The following is a 27,316-nucleotide window of genomic DNA, read 5'->3' on the forward strand; positions in this document are numbered from 1 at the left end:
GTTCTAAATTAGTTCATGATAGTTTGGAACTCAGAGTGTATTTCCCAAAGAAGCAGTTTTGGAAATGGTAAAGGTTCCAGTTTAGCCCCCAAATTGTATTAACCATTACTGTACTGGCCTCCCCTTCCCTCTTCCCGGATGAATTCTTCCTCTCAGCGCTTCTTTGGGCTGAGGCAAGACGTGTGGCAAGGGTGGAGTTGAGCACTGGGACGTCCAAGAGCAAATCCACTGGGTCTGAGGCAGCAGGGTTTGTGGAAGGGCGAGGCGACTAAAGAGGAATGAGGAAACTGGGGGCTGGGCTGGCTGTGAGAAAGATTATGAGACAGTGGGTGTGATAAGGAGAAAGGAAGGGCTGGGTGGTTGGGATTTACTATGCAGTAGATTTGCTTTCCCTTCTTTTCTCCTTATTATTCCTATCCCTGCCCTCTTTCCCTCCCTGTTGTCCTTTGCTGACAGCAGGATGCTGCTAATTGACTTTCTGACCCCAGGTCAGGGTGAGTAGAAGAAACTGGGGGAGGGGGCTGCATGGGTAAGGAGTGGTCCTGGGAAACCCCCGAGTGGGCAAGGAGGAACAGCCAAATCTGAAGGTGCAGGGGAGTTCCCGTGGCCATAGAAATAGTAGCTGTAGGTGTTCCCAGATAGGTCATCATTGGGTCACTGCTCTGGCTCTCAAAAGCAGTTGTGTTGGAAGTAAGATGGTGAGCCACTCTGGAGTATTCCCGTGCGTTCTGGGTACAGCTACGAGCTCTCTTCCCTGAAACGTTTCAGATCTAATAAATCTAAAACACCTAGCAGACCTCGGCCGTTCCCTCTCGCTGGTTTGCACATGACAAGTGCTCATTTGCTGTTATTACTTAAGAAGGTTGATTTCCAATAAGGAAGTTCCTAAAATTTGGGCCTTTGATGTTAAAGATTTATGGACAAATCAGCAAAACAGTAGTGTCCAAATGTTGGAATTTTCCTCTTGAAATTGTAGCAGATTTCTCGATTCTATAACCAAGGAAAAATTTCCCTGGAAACATTCCAAGTTTTTCCTCTGTTGTTTTAGTTTGTTCTTGTTATAAGCACTTCAAAGAAAATGTAGGATAATTGGATTTCCCTAGGTAACCTAGCAAGCCCTCAGTTTATTTATGCCACAGTATTGAGCATGTGTCAAGCACCGAGCATTCAGAGGTGAAAGGGGATGCCTGCTCCTGAGGGGCTTCTGTCCAGTGAGGCAGAGATGATTATAGGACAACATGGCTTTATCAATTCAAGCTTTGTCTGAGTTATTCCCTGGGGAGGGTGCTAAAGATGACTTCACAGAGGTGGTGACACATGACCCAAGGCTTATAAAATGGACATGATTGGATTTGGCATTTAGGAGGTTATTTTGTAACCTTGCTGAAAGTAGTTTCATTGGTGCTCTGAGGGGAAAAGCCAGATTGCAGACTGAGGAGGACTGAGAGGAGGGGAAGTGGAATCAGCAAATGTGGGTTGCTGTCCCTTGAAACTTTGCCCGGAAGTCCCCATCACTTGACAGATTTGGATTTATCTTTTGGTTTTCCTCAAGCACTGGGATTCACAATAAAATAAACTTCAAAATTATTTCTTTTTAATTAATCAGTATACTCTTATCTCTGATGAAGGGAAGTCCTAAGTTTTTTGTTTGTTTGTTTTCTCCCCCATTTTAAACACAAAACTGAGCTTAAAGAGCTGCCAGATGACTTGTAATGCCAAATTACAAGAATTCTCAAATTCCATTATGGCATTTGCATTATAAATCATTTGTCCAGAAGATCTCTCTCTTGGGTTGCATTTACCATCTGGTGGTACTGCTGGATTTTAATGTAATGATCCAAGTATAAATTAATAGCCCTAATGAGCAGCTCCATGTTGTCATAGCGCTGATAAGATTATGCAGAGTTAGAGGGTGGGGGTGGGACTCCTATTTCTCAACAGCAGCCCTTTCCTGTGAGTTATTTTCAGCATAAGCTCAGGAAACATCAAAAATTTGTATGGCTTTTTAACTTTGTGTTTCTTGTGTAGGAATCATAGTCACACAGTTTTGGCAAATCTGTTTGTTTACATACCTACCCTACATTTGCAACTGCTGCTAGAGGCACTGGATTTTCTTGGCAATAAAGCTTTTCTTTTTTCCTTGTAAATAAAAGTATTAGGAATTAGTTAAATTGCAGTATTTTGTCCAGCTTTATTGCTTTGGTCTCATTTCTTGCCAAAACAAATGATATTTTATCAAATATGTATACTTTTATGTGGTAGATTGTCACTTTATACTTTTAGAGACATATTTTTAGTCAGAGATGCAAGAACAAATATCCTACATTGCAATTGTGTGTGTACACAGACACACATATCCTGTCTTGCTTGGTAAAAATACACTGTTTTGAGATGTCTGAGCTTTCCACATTTTGAGGGGGAAAAGTAGCATTATTTTTGGAGATGATTGATTGATTTTCCATTGCTGGGTTTTAATTAAATTTTTGAATAATAAAACTTTAAAAATCTAAAAAATCTGTAATTTAGCCAAGGATGTGATGATATTGTTTTCTTAAAATTGCAATTAATTACATCAGTGAGACAGAAAATTGCTTTGCAAAATGAGCTTCTGACCTATTTCCTGGAGAAATGTTCCCAAAGTGAACCTTCTGAGAAGCGCAGATGTGGGGAGGGTGACAAGGAGGGCTCTCATTCTTTTCCTAAGCACTTTTATTCCTGTAAAGGACCTGATAGGTAAAGACAGTCAGACAATCCATCAGTCTGTGAATGGATTAAATTTATTAGTAGGATGTTTGGAACTCAATGCATTTTTGCCATTGAAATAACTGAGAGTCAGAGTGAGGTTCCCAGCCAGCCCGCAAGAACATCTTTAGCTTCTAATATATGAAAAATGCAGTGGAAAGTAGTAGAAAATCAGACTGTGGCAATACTGAAACAGAGGAATAAAATTAAATAATAGTTCCTATGACTCTTAAATGCTAGTATGTTCAAGGAAGAAAAAGTAAGAGGGAACAGGATGAAGGGGGGAGAAGATAAACTTTGGCTTACCCGTCCTCCAGGTGGTTCAGGGGAATTCCAGCTGTAGGCTTGTGTTCATACTTAAGGGGAGGAGTATGGTTATATTTCAGGTACTCATAAGTGATGCTGGTGCTTTTATATTACTTTTGTAAGCTTTCTGTGTTCCTCCAGACATTTCTTTTAAATGCATCATCTTTTCCTGGAATTGCATAAATTAATTTGGTATTTAGGGAAAGCCCTTGATTAAAAAAGCAGACATGTTTGTTTGAGTCTATTTTAGTACTTTCTTGAAACTATATTAGGTACAAAGAGCAGTTCCAATTGTAGCACATTTGGATGTGGGAAGCTACGAGGAAGTAGTGACCTTTTTATTAAGTACTGAGTTTCAAAGTTAAGTTTGAGAATAGAACAGCCTAGTTTCTTCTGGGTGGTATGGAAAAACTACTTTGGTGGTTCAGTCTGCGTCTGATAATTGTTTGTGTTTGTGGATCTCTGGAGGAAAAAAAGTATTTGCAGGTAGTTTTTTCATCAGGCAGAGGCAGTCTATCATTGAACCTATAAAAATTACGTTGGCCAAATAGACTGTCAGTCGAATAAGGTACTATGATAGTATTTCCGGGAAGAATAGCTTATCTTCTGCAGTTTTCTTTCAGATTTGTCAGCCCTTCTTGGTTGCATGTATTGTAGATCCGTTTTGGTTCCCATATAAGTGTAAATTGGAGTAAGGTTGTATTTGGTGTTATCATACTCTTTTATACATAAAGAAATTGAATCATGGTGGTGGTGACTTCAGAAAAAATGGACAAAGATGGAAATGCAACTGGATTAGTGGTTCTGAACCCTGATGTTCAAGGGTCTGTTTATCACACTCTCCCATTTATCAAAGTATTTTGGTTTCTGCTTCAGGAAAGGTGAAATAATAAACACTGAACAAAGAAAATCAGTTTCCCCTGAATGTTTGGATAAAAATAAAAGGAAAATAAACACATTTAGCCTTTTTATGTTTGAAATGGTGTAACTGCTTGTTCTTTTAGCTCCTGTGGATTCCGTTGAAAACTTTGTTTTACTTAGATCATGTATTTTTTTTGAAATCAGTTTCTTGGTAACATATTTATAACAGTTGATCTATTTTGGCATATGTTAGCATCATTTGAAACATTAGGAATTAATAGATTTGGTTTTTAATAAATTTAGAATAGCTTATTTTGTTTTTCCTTAATCTGGGAAGCAGTTCTGATTTTAATTGTTTGGCAACTGTAATTTCAAGGCCAGGAAAGTAGATATAATGTGTAATGAAGGAATAATCGGTAGCTTTTTTTTCTGTCTTTCTATTGGTCTTTAGATGTATCCGAAGTCACTGGTAAACAGAGATTTCACTTTAAATGAATAGCTTTTTCACTACTTAATTTTTCTTTCCGTAGCTCCACTGTTAGAAACATGAGGATGCAGCACAGTTCCTATTTACTGCCCTGTTAGGTTGTGGGAAGGACTTGGGAGGATAAATAATGAGATCTTTCATGAGTCCAGGTATGATTTATTTGGTAGCAAAAGTTTGGGTGAGGAAACTTAACTGGGAGGCCTTTAAGGTAGTTTGCAAACTCTGGGAATTCAAGTATGTCTTTTAATGGTTTTAGATTAAATATCCTCGAATCATTAAATTTTAGAACTAAAGGAGTCATTACAAATCATCCATGCAGCCTCTTCGTTCGCTGATGAAACCAAGCCCAGCAAACTCGTTACCTTTCCCCACAGCACAGAGGTGGGAAATTGCAAAACAAGGCTCCAACCTGGTGCTTCAAAATACCACATTGACCCTTCTAATGCTGTTGTGGAAGCATTATGGAGAAAGTCAGCAAGATTTAGAAAACGCAAATGATCTTCGTTGTTGCAAAAAGGTTCAGGTTTGCTTGCGCCTTGCCTTTTTTTCTGCTGTTATAACGGATATTGTTACCCCTATTGGGAAGGAGGGCTACACACAACTACTTATGAAACAGGATTACACGGCTCTTAGTTTTTAAATGGTGCTTTCAGGGAGGTGAATATTCAAACTAAGCACAAACTTTCAGTCAACAAATATCTGAGGCTGCTAATATGTGTTGACAAAACTTTCTTCCCTCCAACTATCTGACTCCCCATCGATCCAGTTTTTTCCCCTTTTCACCAAAAGTTTATCAGCCAGACAATATCAAGGATAAGAAATGCTGTTAACATCAAATAGCCTGGATTCTATGCTTAATAGTAATAGCTACAATTTACTCTGTATTTCTGATATGCTAAGCATTATGCTAAGAGCTCTTGCATGTGCTCTTTAGTCCCAGTATTCTGTAAGGTGGGTATTATCTTCTTTTACAAATGAGGAACTTAAGACTTAACGGGGTTAAGTAATTTGCCCAAGGGCACAATAACTAATATGTAGATAAACTGAGTATGAAACCACATTTTCTGACCCTGAGACATTGATTTTAAATCAGAATGTATTCATACTGTTCTGTGCTGTGAGGCACTGGTTTTGCCATGATTTTTTTTTTATGTTTAATATTGGAGAAGTCTGTGAATCTTCTGCCCAGGGGACCACAATGGACAAAATATTGCTCTCCCCAATTTGTTCACTGTCTAGACAAAAAACACGGGGACACCTGTAGTGATATGTATAGACAATAATGAGCATTTTCAGAGCCCCGGATTTTTTATGCAAGAAGGGCTTACTGATTGGAAAGCTTTTATGGTTGGAAAATAGGTGTTTTAACGGTTGGAAACTGAATTAATCATGCCATGTTTGCATTTAGTCAAGTTAGTGGTGGCCACTATTCAAAGCAAGTTAAAATGGTTCCTTTCATTTACCAGTTGCATGTGGACATTAATGACACAGAAGGGGTTGTGCATGTCTCATATTTGCCCACTGATTTACGTGACAGTTGCTTTTTTATCTGTTTTCCCTGTTCCTCATTTCATTCTCTGTCAAGTACTTTCTGACCTCTAAAGCACTGTAGTTAATAGTTAATTACTGTTTATGGATCCCCAAAGTAGATAATTTTGTAAGGCTGAAATGCCTTATATAACAACATAATATCCTTACTTCTTAATGAAAAAATAGATTTAAGTGAATGGGAGGCAGGTGATACACTCTCTCTAGTTGAAGAGTAGAGGAGGTATGATTTCTGGAACCTTTTGAATTATGAGAAGGCAACACCTAGAAACTGGGTGAGGGAGCACATTCACTTGGGCTGTAGGTTGAGAGAAATTTTTAGATAAAGCACTGCCAGCATCGTTCCTGGGGCCCCTGACACAGGTCATAATCCCTGAGCCTGTCCACTGAGAGACTTGCAGAATCAACCTCCAAGGTAAAACTGATGGACATGCCTCTTTGTGACTTTAATTCGGCATCTGTATTCATCCTGCCTAGGCTCAACTGAACTTGGCCAGTCTCATTTTAAGCAAATAAATGCTGTAAATCTTATTTTAGAAAACATACTTAAATTCCTTCTATGCACATCCAGCTGGGCATTTTAGAACTGTTTTTGCGTAAAATAATTACAGTGCTAATCATAACAGGCTTCTCTAAAGCAAGCCTGGTAAGTCTTCTACTTGGCTGTTAGAGGTAGATATGTGTCTATGAAACTACTCAAAGTATTTCATTTAAAATACCCTATAATTCAGACTTTAAATGAATTTGTAGTTTTTTTCTCTCAATTTAATCCAAATTAAAATCTACCTGGAAATAGCTACACAATTGGCTTCATTGTCACGATGTTTCATTATCAAAAAGTATGTAATAAATGCTTACAGTTTTTAGTCTACAGATGTAGATACGTATGTTTCACTGCCCTACATCACTTGTTTCTTGCCTCTCTTTTTCCCAATGTTTTATGCTAAAACAGAGGATGGAAGAGGGACAGCGGAGTGCTACTGCTCTGAAGGCTTTTGTTATAGCAGCCTGCTGAAATCGTGTGCCTCGGTCTGCCAGTTTTCCATGCCTCTGGTGCCCAAAGACTCCTGCCTAATGGCCATTGATTTCAAAGGCATCTGATTCTCAAGTAAACATAGTGACACTTTAACTGCTAGAGGGGATATTTTCAAGTGATGCCTAGTAGCTAATCAGCTACTTCAGAGTGGATTTTGGGGTTTTGTTTTATAGAATTTATATAGAGAGTTTTAGAAAATATAGATGTTACTTTTATAGAAATGAATAACTTTAATTTCTCCTCGGATAAACCAGAAAACAAATAATTACCTCTTATTATGTCCTTCTGTCAGGCTAGTCTCAACATTTGGCAGTGGGCGGCAGGGGATCAGACTACAAGTCAGAGAAATTAAGGACCGTTCCTACTCACAAGGAGATTACACCCTTGTTTATTATTATTATTATTATCATTTTTTTTTTTTTAAGATTGGCACCTGAGCTAACAACTGTTGCCAATCTTCTTTTTTTTCCTGCTTTTTCTCCCCAAATACCCCCAGTTCATAGTTATATATTTTAATTGTGAGTCCTAGTTGTGGCATGTGGGACGCCATCTCAACGTGGCCTGATGGGTAGTGCCATGTCCGTGCCCAGGATCCGAACCAGCGAAACCCTGGGCTGCCGAAGCGAAGCACAGGAACTTAACCACTCGGACACGGGGCCAGCCCCTATTTTTTTTAATTGAAATTGTTATTTCTATAATATAGATTCACATGCAGTTGTAAGAAAAACTAGTACAGAGTAAAACTAGGTATACTTTAGCTAGTTTCCCTCAATGGTGACATTTTGTAAAACTATAGTAAAACAGCACAACCAGCATATTAACATTGATACAAGCCACTGATCTTATTTAGATTTCTTCAGTTTTACCTGTACTCAGTGTGTGTGTGTACTTAGTTCTGTATAATTTTATCACATGTGTAGGTTTGTGTATCCACTATCCCAGTCAAGATACTGAACAATTCCATCACCACAAAGATCCCTCCTGTTGTTTTTTTATAACCACACTCACCTCCCACCTACCTCACTCCCCAGTCCTTGGCAACCAATAATCCATTTCACATTTTTTATCATTTCAAAAATTTTATATATAATGGAATCAGACAGTATATAAACATTTGAGGTTGGCTTTTTTCATTTGGCATAATTCCCTGGAGAGTCATCCAAGTTGTTGCATGCATCAATAGTCCTTTCCTTTTTACTACTGAGTAATATTCCAGTTAAAGCCCGTCCAGTTAAAGGGCCGTTTCCACTATTTGGCTCTTAAAACGAAAGCTGTGACGAACATTCATGTACAGGTTTTGTGTCAACATCTATTTCCATTTCTCTGGGATAAATGCCCAAAAGTGCAGTTGTGGGTTATATGGTAATTGCATGTTTAGTTTGTTTTTTTTTAAAATATATTTTATTATTTGTTTAATTAATTTTTTTTTTGAGGAAGATTAGCCCTGAGCTAACATCTGCTACCAGTCCTCTCTTTTTGCTGAGGAAGACTGGCCCTGAGCTCCCATCTGTGCCCATCTTCCTCTACTTTATATGTGGGACACTTAGCACAGCATGGCTTGCCAAGTGGTGCCATGTCTGCACCTGGGATCCAAACCAGCGAATCTCAGACCACCAAGGCAGAATGTGTGCACTTAACCGATGCACCACCAGGCCGGCCCCGCATGTTTAGTTTTATAAGAAGCTGCCAAACTGTTTTCCAGAGTAGCTGTGCTGTTTTACTTTCCCACCAGCAGTGTATGAGTGATCAGTGTCTCTGCATCCTTGCTAGCACTTGGTATTTGTCACTTTCTTATTTTAGCCATTCTGATAGGTATGGGGCGACATACCATTGTGGTGTAATTTGCATTTCTTTGATGGCTAATGATGTTAAATATCTTTTCATGTGCATATTTGCCATCAATATAACCTATAAGCTGAAATATCTGTTTCTTTTGCCCATTTTCTGATGAGAATTCTTGGTTTTTTCTTTTTAAGAATTGTTTTGTAATTAAGTGTCATTTGGTGCCCCACTCCCTAGAGAGTGAAACTCAAACTAAACTCTGTAGCTTAGTATGTAAGACTTTTTGTGGTCTGGTCCCACATGATGACCTCGTGATCTCACCTACTATAAAGAGTGACCAATGTTCCTGAACACCCCTTTCATAGTTCCCCCCCGCCCAAAAGCTGGTGATTTTATTTTTTGTTTATTTATTTATTTTATTTGTGAGGAAGATTGTCACTGAGCTAACATCTATGCCAGTCATTCTCTATTTTGTATATGGGATACTGCCATAGCATGTCTTGATGAGCAGTGTGTAGGTCCACACCCAGGATCCAAACCCACAAACCCCCGGCTACTGAAGCAGAGAGCACGAACTTGACCACTAAGCCACTGGGCTGGCCCCTCCCTTTCATAGTTTTGTTCCACTACCTGACATACCCTTTCCCCCAGACAGGTTATCTCTCATCCTTCTAGACCTGACGCACATGCTACCTTTCATGGAAATGTCGCCTCCCAATGTAGGAAAGGAAACAAAATACCCCCATGTCCACCTATCCCCTTATCAACACTTACCCAGTTCTATTTTCCTTTCTAACACTTCCTGTTTGTGTCAGTATATTATCTGTTTATTTTTATGCTCATCTGTCTCCTACTAGAATACAACCTGCATGAATGGGAGGTAGTTAATTTTATTACGTAGCTTTGTCTCCAGTGCCTAGAACGGTACTGTATGCCTGACAACAGTAAACGTTTCTTGAAAGACTGGATGAGGAAGTAAATTTGTGGATACTTGTGTCACCACTCCCTTTTCTAGCTTATTGCCTGGCATATGCTGCTTATGGTATAAGAAAAGTAGTACTAACATTTACTGTATTGATTATGTACAAGGCACCTCTTTCCTTGGTCTGTCTACTATTGCACAGCACTAACTCATCATTTTATCATAGCACTTTGCTAACTTCCCCCTACCACCCTCTCCAAAAAAAGAAACAAAAGATATATGAGATATAAGAATAAATATTGTAAGAGATTATAAGCACCTTTGTATCCTTGGCCCCAGCAGTTACCTGGCACAAAATAGGTGTTCACCTCTGAGTAAATAGTTGTCAGGTTAAATATTGCTTTTACTTGTGTGAGGTCAGAATCCAGCTGCATTTTGAGTAAACCAGTGTCCCACTGACCAGGCTTCCAGAATGCACAGGAAACATCTGTTAATTTTGGAGAGCAGTTACACTGATTTGGAGAATTACTGCTGTTCGCTAAAACAAAGCTCCCTTGGAGCAGAGAGGTGGAGTAAGAAGGCCTCACATGCGTCTGTCTATATTAGATACATAGTGAGCATCCTTCCTTATTTTGGAATAGTTAAGCAAGAAACCACTAAATTCCTCTCATTCCACTAGTCCTTTGACCAAACCTGCAGAAGGAAGCCGTGGGGTCTAAATTCCTACACCCATCAAAGGCAGTTTTTCATAGTTTCTTAAGTAGTACAGATCTTAACGTATCTTCTTGTGCTATTCGGAAAACGCAAAGACAATTGTATCACTAAAAAAAAAATCAAAGTTTTATGAAAATCTTCTTAAATGAAAGAACTGTCCCTGTGTCTCATATGTAGTCATACTGAAAGTGAAAAAATCTGGGCAGTCTGTAGGTACCTTTGGAGTTAGCAAAATTTTGCTAAGATGTCCCAAAGTCGAAAGCCTGCTGAGGGGCCTGGTGCAGTGTTTGTATACGTGGGGAAATGATCAGAATAGTTTAGCTACAGAAAACGTGTTTTTCCTTGTCGGGTGAATTATCCACATAATTATTTCAGGATTTGAACACTTATCTATCTACCAAAATATTTTAGACGCTTTGCTCTGTCATCTCCAAATAAAGTGTGTTATGAACCCCGGTATGGACTAGTTGGGTATTCAGATGGGAAAGACGTAAGAGTCTTACTTAAGAAAGTTAGAAAATCTTTTAGAAAAATCTTAAGAAAACTTCTTACTGTTATCCTTTAGCATTCTCTCTGTACAGCAAATAAAATCCCATGTTCTAGCTGTTAAGAAGCCAGCTAAGGTATACGTACGGATTTGCACAGATAACCTGTGAAAGCTATTTAATAGATTACGTCTTTCCTATTAATGTATTAAATACTACTACTAGTTAACAGGTGCTTACTGCACATTGAATGTGTGCTGAGCACCATATTTAGGGAAATATAAAAGGAACTTTTTTTTTTGTTGAGGAAGATTGGCCCCGCGCGAACATCTGGTGCCAATCTTCCTCTTTTTGCTTGAGGAAAAGTGTCAGTGAGCTAACGTCTGTGCCAGTCCTCCTGTATTTTGTATGTGGTATGCCGCCACAGCATGGCTTGATGAGTGGTGTGGAGGTCCATGCCCAGGATCCGAACCCATGAACCCCAGGCTGCCAAAGCAGGGCATGCAAACTTAACCACGACATCACCAGGGGGTCCCCTAAAAGGAACTTCTAAAATGGAAATTGGTACTAAGGCTTTAGCAAAGAATAGAAAATAAAGATCTGAAAGGTGAACGTTTTCTATGACTATTAAAGAAATGGGTTTTGGTCTCATTAAAATATATGAAATCTTTTCATAGGGCACAATTTAAATACTGCAAAAATAAGCAAATACAATAGTTCTAATAGGTTGAGGAGCTTTTCTGATGGTAAAATGAGTTTAGGTATGTTTTTATACCCAGTAGATACTTGATTAACTGTTGATGCTTTCATACAGTAGGCTAAAATGAGATTTTAGCCATTTTCTTGAATGGGGCCTTATTACATTGACTCACTGTGGTAGTAATTCTAAGCGTCTGTAATTCTTTTTTTTTTTTTTTTTTTTTGTGGAAGATTAGCCCTAAGCTAACATCTGCTGCCAGTCCTCCTCTTTTTGCTGGGGAAGACTGACCCTGAGCTCACTTCCTTGCCCATCTTCCTCTACTTTATATGTGGGATGCCTGCCACGGCATGGCTTGCCAAGCGGTGCCATGTCCACACCTGGGATCCGAACCGGCAAACCCCGGGCTGCCAGAGCAGAACGTGTGCACTTAACTGCTGTGCCACCAGGCTGGCCCCTAAGTATCTGTAATTCTTACTGACCCCTCCTACTGTTAAGAAGCAAAGTATTTTTGTATGCTCTTTAATACTCTGTAAATTAATGTCTGCCTGCTCATTGAAATCTTGGTCCCAGTAAATATTTCTGGGGGCCTTTCTCCCAATGCCCTGTGGGCGGATTCCATGAGTAAAATCTGTGACTGGGAACAGAGGTGTTGGAGTGTTTAAACACCTCTGATTCACTCACTATACTTACCTGAAGTTAGGGTGAAAACATTCTTTCCTCCCTGGGTTTACCTTACAGGGAATTTATCATTTTCCCTGACGGCAGGTAGACAGTCTCGAGGGTTAGAAGTGTGTCATTCATTTATAGGCTGTCTGCAGGAAGTATGCTGAAAAATATTGCCATAAACCACGTCAACATGGTCTGAGTTTTTGCATTTTGAGGAAGGTCCAGATGCGGATGGCTGTCTCCAGCCCATCCTTTCTCTTGCCTTTGAGCTTTCCTCCCCAAGTATTCAAAAAAATACTGTTTATGAAGAATGCTTGGGGCCAGCCCCGTGGCCAAGTGGTTAAGTTCATGCACTCCACTTTGGTGGCCCAGGGTTTTGCCTGTTCGGATCCTGGGCGCTGACATGGCACCGCTCATCAAGCCATGCTGAGGCAGCATCCCACATGCCACAACTAGAAGGACTCACAACTAAAAAAAATATATACAACTATGTACTGGGGGGCTTTGGGGAGAAAAAGGAAAAATAAAATCTTTAAAAGGGAAAAAAAAAAGAATGCTTGAAATAATTGAGATTAGTAAGCTTGGAGAAGGGAGAATGGGGATTCTTAATTCTTTATGTATTAATTTTTTAATTATAAAAGTTATATTGAATCCTTGTGGTTTTTTTTTTTTTAAATGTTAAATGTGCATAAAGTGAAAAGTAAAATGCTCCCTCCTTTTCCTCTTATTATCTCCCTCCATTCCAGTTGAGAGAAAAGGGTTTTTTGGGGGGTTTCATTTGTTTGTTTGTTTTGCTTTCTTAATATGGAAAGTTTTAGAATAAATGGAAAGTTTTGGAGTAATCAATCTCTGTCCCCAGGAGACCATTGTTATCCTGGAGGTACTTGAGAAGGGCAGAGGCTGTCAGCACTGTTTCCCCCTGGGCAGGAACGGAGTCTTCCTTCTTGCGTGTCACCTCAGTGCTAACACAAAGCCTAAGCCACCGGGGGCTCAGTGAAGAGCCAGGGTAATAACGCGTATGTACTTCTCAAAGTGGGGAGTAGATGGCACTTTGTCTTTCTCCCCACTCCTTATTTCTCTCCTCTTTCTCTCTTTTCTTACTGTTTTCTGGTATCTTAATTTCTTCTTGCTTCCCTCCTGTCCTCTTTTCTTGTGCCTTTAACTAGTGGCTCAGAGCAGGGGATCAGTGTTTGAAGTGCTGTCTACTACTCTTTCCACTTTAGTCCAGTATGAAAATGTGTATTTAGGAAAGAAATACAGGTACTTTGCTTTACGCTGCAAAATGAAATTCACATACTAAAGGAATCGGCAACTTCACTGCATGAGTGACATGCTTCTTATGTCATTCGTAGTTTGAGCCTGTGTCACTCCTCAAGGTTGTCATCATCATGATCATTTACCAAAGAGGGACAAAGCTAGCTTTTAGAAAGGAGCTTTAAAAAGTATGTTGAGGTCTAGTAGGGTACCCCCAAAGTCATTTATGTTGGTGACTGAAATTCTTTTAGAAATAGGAGACAGTATTGTGATATACGTGAAACTGATTCTTCTGAGCTTCGAGATATTACTGTACGAGTAGGAAGCTACTAAACAGGAGCAGTGAAATTAAACATGGAACACAAGCCCGGGAGTGACCTGCTGCAGAAGCGTGGCTCACATGACCTCACCGCAGGAGTTCTTTACTCAGACCTGGACGCTGCGGATGAGCTGTTTCACATGACTGATAATGCAGAAGCTTCTCTCTGAAGTCATTTCTTATACAAGCCTAGACTTTTAAGCGTCTAGAGTAACAATTTATTTTTTTAATGTTAGAGGTGACACTTTAAATATGTGTATGAGGAGAAAGAGAGTACACACAAGCAAGTGAGCTTTCTGTGTACGAGGCATTGTTCTAAGTGTGATATTTGTGTTAATTCATTTAATCATAAAGCCCTCTCACGAGGCACAATATTATTGTCATTTTATGGATGGGGAAACTGAGGCACGGTAAGTTTAAGAGCTTACTTACTTTCACTTAGCTAGTAAGTGGCAGAGCTAAGATTCAAACACAGGTAGTTTTGCTCCAAAGCAGATATACTGCTTTCTTCTGGATCATCTACTATACGAAGGGTCAGCAAACGTTTTCCATTAAAGGATCAATAGAAAATATTTTAGACTTTACAGGCCATATGGTCTCTGTTGCAAGTATTCAACTCCACAGATACAGCACAAAAGCAACCGTAGACAGTGCAAAAACAAATGTGCGTGGCTGTGCTCCAATAAAACTTTATTTGTGGACACTAAAATTTGAGTTTTATGTAATTTCCAGATCATGAAATATTATTTTGGGGTTTTTTTCACCTTTTAAAAATATAAAAGCCACTCTTAGCTCACGGACCTTACAAAAAGAGGAGGTAGGCTGGATTTGCCTGCTCATACTATACTCTTTTTGTGTGAGATATCAGGATAAAGTCCATTCATTTACTAACCCATTCAGGTAAGAAACAGAGCGGGTGTCATACTAAATTCTGGGGGTACCAGGGTGAATGAGAACAAAAGCTCTCCGTTCCTCTTGCCATTCTGCGTACTTAATGGACCATGACGTTCTCCCTCTTCTCTTGCCTGCTTTTTAAAAATTTGTCTTTATTTCTTGTCCATTGCATGTACCAGACATGTTCACATTATCTCATTTAATCTTCATAGCCAGTGGTATTATCTCAGTTTTATAGGTTAGGGAAGTATAAAGTTAAAGAGCCTAATTAGCTAGCCAGTTACTCTCAGCCAGGTGAGTGGCGGAGCCTAGATTCAAGTGCAGGTTTGTCTTACACTGAAGCTGGTGTTTTTTCTTCTCTTCTCTACTGCCTTCTCTCTGCTCCTAGGGATGTATGGAACTATGATGAACTGTTTGTGACCCTGTCAAAAGTAAATTTGTTTAACTCAGTTCTTTTTTTTTGTTTTTTAAAGATTGGCACCTGAGCTAACAACTGTTGCAAATCTTTTTTTTTTTCCTGCCTTTTCTCCCCAAATTCCCCCAGTACATAGTTGTATGTTTTAGTTGTGAGTCCTTCTAGTTGTGGCGTGTGGGACGCTGCCTCACTGTGGCCTGACCAGCGGTGCCATGTCCGCACCCAGGATCCTAACCAGCAAAACTCTGGGCAAACGAAGCAGAGCGCGCAAACTTAACCACTCGCCCACAGGGCTGGCCTCATGTTTATCTCAGTTCTTGAATTCATGTTTATTTTCGCTTTGCTTCCATTTTCCTTGATTCTACCTTTGGAAGATATTACCCAAGTTTGATAGAAATGTTCTGAGTTTTCTTGGTTTCCCAGTCAAAGAAGCTAAAAACAATCATGGAGCTAGTCAGCAGTGTAACTAGTGGAAAAATGCATTGATGCATGGGATTAAGAGGGGAGGAAAACCCAAGTCCTTTGCTGATGCCCTCTATAGCCTCTTGGTCTTGAAAAAATGGACCTGTATCCCCAGGGTGCTCTGACAAAGAAATGGGTTCCATATGAGTCTTTGGGGTTATTGATGATTCATAGGTGGTCTAGAGTAGACCTTTAAGAGAGTTCCTTTGTGGACAGTACCTCTAGAAGCGAAATGGTAAACAAAATTGTTCATGTATACCTTTAAATAAAGAAGTGGACTGATTAATTCACGGGCGACAACTTAACCTCCCTCTCTCTGGCTACTTGTGGGCTCCCAAGAAGCCTCTACTATGCCTTTCCCAGTGGCAATGGGAAATTCCAAGTTGTGGGTATGGGAAAATCCAAGTTGTGGTTCCTGTTAGAAAATGGAAACACTCAAGTAGACTTGGATAAAATAAGATCTGGGACTGAAAGCAGAGGTCCTTTGGGTTTGACTACTGGTTTCCTCGTAGTTCTCCACTACTTCATCATGGTGGGGTCTGTATTTAATGTAACATTTTAATATTCTGTAACATGGAATAGGTCATATTTTGGTAACACATATGTTAATACCTTTAACTTGAAAATTGCTTGAGTTTATCATGGCAGAGTCTGTTTGGATATATGCAAAATATAATTAGGTGTGTGTGAAGCTAACTTTATATACCCTTCAATATGGCTTCTCTGGATAATCCTGTTAGAAACCACTAGTGCACCTGCTTTGTATTTAAGGATCCCAGAAAATGGCACCCTCTTTGGTAGTTGACTTAATTAGGGCCATTTGGGGCCCTCTTGGTTTTCCCCAGATGTCAAGGCAGAACACAGTATTAGGCTTACACCATAGTGGTTTCATACTGAGTCACAATCAAGAGCATAGTATGGGCAGAGGAAATGGTCATATTTTCCAAAAGTCTTACCACCTGTTCAGTGGCTGTCAGGATTATGATGAAAAGACATGAATGGAAGCAATGTGACACGTATAATTGACACAAAAACACGTGGTCACCTGATTAGAGACAGTAGTCAAAGGGTGAGCTGTTTACTTACTCATCAACCAGTCTCAATCCCCTGGCCCGGCTCCCCCACTAGGTTCCCTAGTCTCGTGTTAAAACCTGGTAAAGCCAAGAGGAGGGGTTGGGTTTGGATCCCCAGTTCCCATCATGGATAGATGACTGTCTTTTGCTTTGGCTCCTTGCCAGCCATATTGGCAGTAGGGAGCTCTCTCTAACTTGGTAGACTGCCTTACTTCGCATCACACAGATATGCCCAGATCACTCTCCGCATCACTTCCATTCCATCTCTGAGCCTTTATTTACACCATTTCCCCTCCAGTCCTCCCCGACTTAGGACGCCTTTGCTCCTCTCATTTGCTGGAGTCTGTTCTCTCCAATGCCTGTGCCTCAAACCTCTCTGACTGCCCCAACCTGCATGGGATACTTATTTCTCTGGCTCTGTAGCCCTCAGTGTCTGTGCACTGCCTTTAACATTTAGCATGCGCTAACTTTTAGTTGTTCTCTTTTTAGAAAACAGCCCCTGCCTTTATCCTAATTACTGTGGTTATCCCAATTCCCCTTGTCTTTATCTGTTTAGGAAAGTTTCTCTCAGCAGGTAAAAAGAGAAATAACCAATAGAATTTATAGTTTGAACATTATCTATAACTAATTCTGTTAGATTATCTTCATCCAGCGCCTAAAATAATATATGATACATAGAAGCCCTCAAATATTTATTGAAATAAATGGCATAGCAGTTTTATATATTTGAAATATTATAAAATATATATGTGAAAACGTATATATGTATAAATATATGTGTACAAATATATATATATGTGTGTATGTCTAAATATGGAGCACCCTCATGTAGCCATCTCAACCTCATTATTTATAGTGGCCTTTATTTGGTCTGATACCAATGAGCTACTTATTATATACAACCACGTGTCACTTAACAATACAGATACGTTCCAAGAAATGCGTCATTAGGCAATTTGTTGTTGTGCAAACACCAGAGAGGGTACTTATACAAACCTAGATAGTATAGCCTACTACACACCTAGGCTCCATGATATTAATCTTATGGGACTACCATCATGTATGTGGTCCGTTGTTGGCCAAAATACTGTTATGCGGCTCATGACTATAATGAGGAGGTGAAGGGAAGAAGTGATGTTGGGTCAACCCTAACTTTATTTAAAGTTTTTTTGCTTTTCAGCAAAATAAGCACCATCTTTGCTACAGTGACAAAACTGGATTGGGAACCTGCTATATTTTATTTAGAGGCATTTCTCAAATAAATTTGTATTAACAAAAAGGTTTCTGTCCACATTTCTTGAAGAACATTTTAAGGAATCATTCCTCAAACCCCTCCAAATTCTAAAAGAGCAAAATTGCTGGTAATTAAATGTTTGACATTTATTTTAGCTAGTGCTTATTTCAAGAGACGTTTTTATTATGACGGTTTATTCTTCTCTAGTTAGGAACAGCTCAGACTTGAACCAGACGCTTCCCAGCTAAGCTAGAGGGCTAGAGTGTCTGTTGGACTGTGAGCAACCTTGGCTTCTCCTGTGTCATTAAGACTGGACCAGGAACTCTGGACAGCATGATCATCCTTACTTACAGGCCGGGAGTTCCCCCACAACCCAGACTGAGTGCTGTGGAGATGCCTAATAGTATGGTGCTGATCACTGTGGCTGTTCACACAGCTGTGTGGTTACTCTGTGGGCCCTGCAGACTGTTACGCAATCCCCCTACAACTCTTTTTCTCTTTTTGAAGCCATGAGCTGGCTGGCCAGAAGGTCATGCTAATGGCTTTCCCAAATACGCCCCTATAGGCTGTCAGGGAAAGGCGTAGTCTATATACCTTTTCCACCTAAGAAATAGCTAAAGGGATAAAATAAAAGCAATCTTGAAAATGTGCTGAGCTCCAAACCTGGGATGGTGAGGGGAAGGAACAGGAGTATCATTTTTTTTTCTTTTAATTCTCATCACCCTGGGAAGAAATGAACTAACCCTAAAGAACCATCTTGTATAAAACTTCTCAGAGTTTCTGGGTTTGTGTGTGTGTGTTGTCTTTGAAAAAGTAATAATATGCATAATAAAATTGTTTTTAAAAGCACCAAAGGGTAAATTAGGAAGTTTCTTTCTTACCTCAGACCTTAGTTTCAGAGGCAACCGTTGTTATCATTCTTCTGACTGTTTCTACAGCTATCTACCAGGATATTTGTGTGTGTGTTTGCGTGTATACATTTTTATATATGTACATATATGTGTATGTGTATATATGTTTTTATGTGGATGTGTTCTTTTGTTTTTGCTTTTTACACAAACGGATGCACATTGCTCTGTGCCTTGATTTCTCTTTAACCTAGCAATATTCTTGGAGAAAAATCTATATCATTTTGCATAGGTCCACCTCATTTGTAAACAGCTGTTTAGTAATTCATTGTATCAGTGTGCCCCAATTTATTTAACCAGTCCTCTGTTAATGGCCATTGATGGGATGGTCCATCTTTTAAAACTGCTTCTTTGTAGTTAAACCTTACTGACTCTAAAACCACTTAACATAAAAGAGGTGCGAACGTCTGGATAGGTTCTCTTCTACTTTAAGGAATTTTGAATTCTGTTTGTTTTTTAAGCCATTTTCAGAGTTGTCCTGCCATGACTGTTTTAAATAGCAGCCTCAGCGTACTGATCCTGATTTTTGTTTTTAGTCAGTAGGGTATAATATTAAGAATCCTGGTAATAGATGCATTTCTGCGGAAGGGGATGGTAATGATATTTATAAGGGTAGAGGCTGCCCCTGGAAAATGAAGCAGGCCTGTTTTGTAGAGTCCATCACTGAAGCCTGGTATTCCTTCCTAACAGTCACCCCATGCCAGTTTTAAACAGTCCTCCAGTTTATGTTTCAGGGAAGCTGGGTATTTTTCTGTGGTTTCTTCTTCTGAAGCCATAGAACCCCAGCTTGCTAGTTTTAAAGGCTTGGTTGTTAACACCTCTAAAATTCATGAACCAAAGAGTAAAACCCTAATTGTGTACATTTTATGCTGCAGGTTTCTTTTTTACTTTCCTTTTTCCTTTTGGTAACAAACTCCTGCTATGCTGCCCCTTATTTTAGTGATTTTATTTATTTGTATTCTATGGTTATTAATCAAAGTGTTTTAACTCAAAAAAGTTAATATACTGCGTATGTATGTTAAATTATAGATTTTTTTTTACTGAAATCAAGATAATTAAACCATTGATTTTTAAAATTAAAATAAAGTTTGCCCTAACCTTTAGGCAGTCTCTCAAAAGAAGATAAAAAATTAATGCATATCACAAAACTAATGTCTATACTTTCCTTTGGGGGAAAGAATTTCTGCTATTCTGCTGTCATAAGAACATCAGCCATCCACAGCCTTACGTATTACTGAAGCATGGATGTTTCTTTTTAGTCAAAGCAGTTAGTAATGGAGAAGACCTATCAGCTGATCTGGTTTACCTCTCAGCATGGAGGGGTCACGCTTGTTGAACCTGATTTTTGTTTAGGCCAGATAAGTTTGCTTGAGACTCTGTGTTATCTCTTGGCTTTTATGTTCTCTCACCCTGGCTCTGCACATTCTTAAAATAATTGTGCAAGACCTTATGTTTGGAAAATCTGAAACATGACACAAATATATGAATCTTGTTTTATAAATAAGAGGGTGTTAATGGCCACATATGGCTATGTCATAAGTTGTGCCCTGTTTCTTAAAGTAGTAGAGAGAGAACTTGTTTTTAGGGGTAGTGCCCAGGAAGATCATCTGAGTAGGGGATGGAAAAAATTCTACAAGTACTGTGTAATTGGGAAGAGGACCTGAAAACGAGAATAAGGATGGTTTTTGAATTGTTTTTTTGTTGGTTTTATTCAACTTAACACTGGAATCTGCAATTCCGTAGAGAACTGAAGTAACAGAGTAGAAAGTTTTCTGGTGAAACTAAACAGAAACAATTTTCTGGTGGAAAAATTTGGTATATTATAATACATAACAATAAAAAGTTTTTTTACTAATTTTTCCATGTGATGTTCATCCTTCAAGTTCTTAATAGTAGTTTTTCCCACTCATTCTGTGATAAATACGAAAGCAGCCAAAGGAAACACATAATCACCAAGTCATAATGAGACAGTGTTTGCAAAAGAATTATAACAACATCCTGAGGACGAGCAGGTTCTGTTCAGTTTGGTCCAGGAGTAGAAAGAAGAGGAAGGGAAAGATCACAGAAGTTCATATTTACAAGTTGTGAGTTAAAAATGAGAAGGAAGCTTCTGAAGGTGAGGGTTTTGGAATGAACTTCTTTCTTCACGTTTGGGAGGAATGACATGGAACATTCTTTGTTTAAGGGGCTCAGAATAAAATCACAGGCAAGAGAAGAAAAAGATAGCTGAATTTGTCAACAACAGAGAACAGATTCAGTGCTTTAAAAGCATTCTTCAGTTCACTCTGCTTCTCCTCTTTCTTTCTCTGCTCTCTTTGTCCTCTCCCCTCCCCTTGCTGGAATTTTTAGTTTAATGGAGATTCACAAGCGTGTTTTGGTGGTGTTGCCTAGCTTGGCATTGTGCAGGTCTTACGTTCCTGAAAACTCTTAGGGGAAATGGATTAAATAAATATTTTTTTAAAAGACAATTCCTTCTAAAAGGGAAATCATCCTTGATGTGACATTTTACCTGAAAGAGAAATTTGATGTACTTCCAGTAGAGGATGTACTGTCCATATACAGAAAGTAACATAAACAAAAAAAATACAGTTGGTTTTTTTTTAAAGATTGGCCTTGAGCTAACATCTGTTGCCCATCTTTTTTGTTTTTTTCTTTCTCTCCAAAGCCCCCCGGTACATAGTTGTGTATATTCTAGTTGTGGATCCTTCTAGTTCTGCTGCCACAGCATGGCTTGATGAGTGGTGCTGGGTCTGCAGTCAGGATCCAAACTGGTGAAACCTTGTGCTGTCAAAGCGGAGAGCGCAAACTTAACCACTCAGCCACGGGGCTGGCCCTGGGTTTTTCTTTTTTAAGTGATGGTGTTAAATAATCATCACTTCAAATGTATAGATCCTTGACAGGTGTAATTGAAGGAACATTTGCCTAATTAGTAGGAATTTACTTCTGGCTTTACTTTTTTTCTCTCTTTATTCCAGCATACTTGAAAAAAACTTATTTTCTAGGAACAAGACTCCAACCAGAAGCAAATCTGACTTGGAAAGGAAGGCCTGCGGAGGTAGAGCCCAGTGTTGACTCTCTGCTGGTTGTTGTGGCTTACTGTCCTTGTCTTTCCATTATCAACTGTGAAATGACCAGGCAGGAAAGTGTAGAGGAGACACTATGTCCTGTTCCTTTAACCCGCAAAGCAGACAGCGTTAGGATGTTATCTTCCTGACGGTGGGAAGGAAATATAAAGAATAGAAGAGCCCCAAACACTATGACTAACATGGGTAAGGAATCCGTATTTCATTATCAGAAATTATCTAGATAGATTTGAAAGCTGTTAATGATTATGTGGGAAAATAGATTAATCAACAGTTTTTCTCTGTTTAATCATGTAGAGATGAACATGTAAATGTGGTACTAGATGCTTTCTTTCCTGATTTTGCTGCTAAACCCATTGTCTTTCCTTTAAAATCAGATCCCTTGTTAGCATATTTCTGCTTCAGCTGATGTCACCTTCATTTGCTGGTGACTGTTCATGAAACGTTGAAGGAGGACTCGAGTTTTGCCCGCACCTCTTTACCGTAGCCCTGATGATTTTTCTTCCTCTTGTGTCCGGTCATTCCTCTGAATTCCTGCTGTAGCCACCATGGATCAGGCCCCGTGGGCTATTGAAATTACCTCCTAGATCTTCTACTGCCACTGTGCCCACCCGCGCATTCTACCCCCAGTTAGTTCATTGGCATTGAGTTACAAGATTAATCCTCTTAAAATCCCCCACTCTGCTCTGCTTGCTTTCCTGTCTCCTAGGCTTCAGAAATCATAAATGGTCTCTAGTTCAGGAGTTCCCATCCAGGTGTGTGGAGAGTTCCTTTACCTTCGATTTAAGCTTTGAGATCATTAAGGGGATTTCACTGGTGCTAATAAACAGGGGTGTCCTTTTCCCTGGTTAGGTGGGGGTGGGGGGTGGGGCGGGGGCTGTGCTTACAGAGTTCGATTGATGGAAAAGGTGCTATTCTCTTCCCTGTTGCCACCAGCAAGAAAGAAGTATGGTGATGACATCCAGCTTGGAGGTCTATTAAGTAAACCTTTGAGGTCTGCTGGGAGATTTGAGTCTCCTTGCTAAAGGCCTATAAGATGAGTATAAACTATTTAGTTGTTTTTCATGCCTTTTGACAGCCTGGCACCTGTTGTATTCTCCAAGTTTGTTTTCCATTAGTTACTTAGAGGAAACTCCTGCTGCAGCTAAAATGTTCTTTTTGTTTTCTGAATACAAACATTCCCATTTCCACACCATTGATTGTGATGTGCTGGATGCCCTTCTCCTCTAAACCATACACTCTTCTCAGTATTCCTCCCAAACATTTCTTTGTGATCACCACTACCATGAATACTGCCTGAACTTCTGAAATTGAATTTAATAATACTAATTATTGTTTTTGTTTATTCTCTAAAAATTTATTGAGGGCCTGTTATGCATCATGGTGGTCTAGTGGTTAAGATTTGGCACTCTCCCTGACATGGCCCTGGGTTCGTTTCTCAGTCAAGAAACCACACGACCTGTCTGTCAGTTGTCATACTTTGGCAGCTGCATGTTGGTATGATGCTGAAAGCTATGCCACCAATATTTCAAATACCGGTAGGATCACCCATGGTGGGCAGGTTTCAGCAGAGCTTCCAGGCTAAAACAGAGTAGGAAGAAGGACCTGCCCACTCATTACCAAAAAAGTTGGCCATGAAAACCCTGTGAACAGCAGTGAAGCATTGTCTGATACAGTGCTGAAAGGTGAGAGGATGGTGCAAAAAGACTGAGCAGGGTTCAGCTCTGCTGTACGCAAGGGCGCTAGAAGATGGAATCGACTTGCTGGAACTAACAGCAAATTGTGTGTCAAGCAGTATGCTGGAGATTCAACTGAAAAAAGACAATTTCCTTGTCCTTAGTAGTTTACATTTTAATGAGAGAAACAAATATACCACCAAGTACAATCCAGTGTGATCATAAAGGATTCAGAAGAGTCAAGTAATGTAATTTGGGATGGGGAGGGAGTGGTCAGGGAAGTTTCCTGTAGGAAAGTAATTTTCAGAACTAAAATCTCCCATTTTATGGCAGTATATTTTGATCCATCTAGTTTTAATATTTAAAACTTTTTTTCCCCTTGTTCTTAAATGTTACCTTTGTAAACATTTCTATCCCTAACGGATGTGGCAACTGCTGGTTTCTGTCTTCTTAATAATGGCTTTCCAAATGCTGGACCAAGAAACACCTTTCAGCTCTCTCTCTAGACAAAATAAACCTAATTTCCTCACAGGTGCCGCAGCCCTATCACTGATGATTTGAAATTTTCATACTGTGGAGTCCAAAAGAGCGCACAGATGGTGCAATCCAAAAAAGCAAATTCCTGGGATTTTGTTACAACCAGATTTGTAGGTTGGGTGGGGCCTCAGGTTTTGTATTTCTAAGAAGCTCTTTGGTGATGCTGAAGCTGACTGAGTATGTTTGAGTAACAGGGTTTTAGGGGATGTAAAGAGGTAAAGAATTAAGATAAAAAACAAGTGAATGTATGTTTTCTTCTCTATATATGGATGGATCCTGCAGTCTGTACATCCTGTTAACCCTCATTTACTCTCACTAATCTCAATCAGCTAATTACCCAGCTGGGTTGGGCCCATATCCCTGCAACCCAGAGACAGTGAATCTTGCTAATGATCTGACTGGAAAGCTTCCGCCCTTCGCTCCCCACCCCACACTCGGGAGTGAGTCTCCTCCGTGTCATGGGGAGCTGTGATAAGGTGTGCACCCAGCTCCTTGAGGCTGTGCTGTGATTCGCTGAGGCGCCCCAGCACTGAGTAATAGGAAACCCCGTCTTTGGCAGAGGGAAGTGTTCCTTTTGGCATTCTGCCTCCATCCAATTGGATTGTGTAACACTTGGGCTCAAGAAATGGCATCTGAGGCAAGTCTGTATCCTGCAATGTATAATCAGGAACTGGCAGAAAATTTATCTGTGGCTTTTAAGATTCCAGTTAGAAATTCTCATAACTTGTAGGAGCCTTGGCAGTTGAGTGACCTGCCCATGACCTGCTACAGGAGCCTTCTAGAGTGAATTGCAGCTGTCCATTCTGCCTGTTTCCCCTGATGATTTTCTGTGGCTCTTTTACTGACTCTTCTATTTTACAGACATTCTCGTAGACTACAGACAGGAAGGCAGTTGCTCCAGGCAATTTGTTCTGAGTCTTTACAATCAGAGCTAGAAAGAATTCTTTTCTGTCTTCTTCTTGGGGAACTTTTCTATGGAATTCCCCCCACAGAATGGATTGCAACAGTGGCTTTTAGATTCAAAAGATCTGTCTTGATCAAACAAAGTAGGAAATGTTGATGACGTCAGGCTGGTGAGGAGGGGTTGGTACATGACCTGTGGTTTTCAAATCTTAGCATATATCTCCTAGGGGCCCTGCACCCCTAGAGTTTCTGATTCAGTAGGTCTGGAGCAAGCCTGAGAATTTGTGACATCCTCGTTCCTTCTCATGTTTTATGATGTGGTTACATGAAAGGCAATTGATAATAACCAGGAAGGTGCACACATATTCACAAAAGCACATTTATTGTTGATTGTGATCACCATCATTACCTTCCAATTCTCGTAGATTTGTGAGTTGCCATTTAAAAAACAAAACAAAACACTGAAACCCACCTCTTGTAATGTTCCTGTGTAGCCAGTGCCCTTTTGTAATAACCCAGCCTGAGTCCTGTGAGATTTCTTGGTTTGTTCTAGTAGAGACCTGATGTTCTAAAGTAAGGATACTTGGAAGCATAGGATGGGGGCAGCTGGGAAACTTACTTCTAACCCACCTTCCTATCATGAAAATACGTGTTTTTTAAGATGATCCATTTTAAACCCCAAATGAATTTGGGTTTTTGACAACTGAGATGGGGAAAAGAAAGGGGAAGTTTGGTTGATCTGGCTATTTCCATCCCTCTAAATCCCTTAGGTGTAACCTACTTACATCACATGAATAAGCTGATTGATTCTGCTTGTTTGTTTTGGTAGTATTCCTTGTTATTAAAGGTGACTAATGCGAGACTTTCTATTAAAGCAGTTCTGGAGCATCCCAGGAGGGACACAATGATCTGGATCTTGGGCTTAGTGACCTTCCTTCGGATGAGGAGGAAGTCATCAACAGCTCTGACGAAGATGATGTCAGCTCTGGTTCTAGTAAAGGGGAGCCTGACCTCCTGGAAGATAAACAGGTATATTTTGATATTTAATTGTTTCTACTTTTGGTTTGTTGCCTCTGACGACACTTGGAAGTAACATTTATCAACATGATAGGCACAAAATCTTTAGTTTTCTTAAAACTTATAAAACGTTTTTCTAATTTAAATATAATTCATGCTATAATATGATGCCTAAGATGTTTTCATATTTCCAAGCACATATCACTTAGAGATTACTTAGTAATTTTTGAGAATTATTTTTGGTAATGTCCATTGCTTTCAGTTTTTTAAAATTATTTTATTGAGGTTGCATTGGTTTATATCATTGTGTAAATTTCTGGTATACCTTATTTTATCTTAGTTTCCGTATAGTCTACATTGTGTTCACCACCAATAGTCTGGTTTCCATCCACTGCCGCACATATGTGCCCCTTTACACTTTTCACCCTCCCCCAACTCTGGTTTTCTTTTTGATAACAGAAACTCCTCTTAGGATTGTTTCCTGTACTGCTACTAATTCTACTTGAAAGAAAGGCAGTAGATGCATTTCAGACCCAATGAATCTTTCTAGGGATAGAATAAAGATTGCTGTTAATAGTGTATCAGGGTTTGCTTTGAAATAATCCAGTATGTGTATATTTCCAGTTTACATGAAACAAGACCGTCCTTGTATTGATGATTAAGATGTGTCACAGGTCCATGGGGGTTCATTATATTGTTTCTCTAGATTGACATGAATATCTATTTCATTTTACATCATATTTCTTTGAATAAAGATAGAATTACAGGGAGAAAATTAGGATATCAGCAATATCCCCAGAATGTGTTGGGATATTACAGCAAGATGGAATTTGAAAGAATCCACATAGCAAGCATATCAAGCCAGAGAGAAAATACGTGTCACCTAACTTCTATGCCATAATTTATCAATCTATTATGCTTCCTGTTTAATATGCTTTTCCTTTGTTTAAATTCATTTTCAGCCTTAAATGAATTGCACATGTTGTGTAATTGTCTGCATTTAAATCACAGCTCTACTACCTGTGATCTGGGTAATCTTGGGCAAATTATTTAACTGCTTTAGGCTAAAGAGCCCTATTTTATGAAGAAAAGAATAGTACTTGTCTCGTAGAATTGTGAGGACTAAATGATTTGTAAAGTCTTAGAATACTGTCCAGTAGATGGTAAGAACTTAATGATTGTTTATTATTTATTGCTTGCAAGACTTCATTTCTGTGCTGTAAAGTATTGAATCACGGTGTTGGGAGTAACCACAAGAAATTATTTAGCCCAAGGCAAGTGAGTTTTAAGAC

At 39.4% G+C, this 27,316-nt stretch overlaps 1 protein-coding gene across 1 annotated transcript in view; it reads left to right on the forward strand.

Annotated features, from left to right (window-relative positions):
• Positions 1–27,316, forward strand: part of FGD6 (FYVE, RhoGEF and PH domain containing 6) — a 107,581-nt gene that overhangs the window by 11,566 nt on the left and 68,699 nt on the right. Inside the window, exon 3 of the mRNA XM_046646487.1 lies at positions 25,886–26,036. Coding sequence (XP_046502443.1) covers positions 25,886–26,036 — 151 coding nt within the window. The remainder of the gene's footprint in view (positions 1–25,885; positions 26,037–27,316) is intronic.

Source organism: Equus quagga, chromosome 19, assembly GCF_021613505.1.
Source record: "Equus quagga isolate Etosha38 chromosome 19, UCLA_HA_Equagga_1.0, whole genome shotgun sequence".
NCBI classification, from domain to species: Eukaryota; Metazoa; Chordata; class Mammalia; order Perissodactyla; family Equidae; genus Equus; species Equus quagga.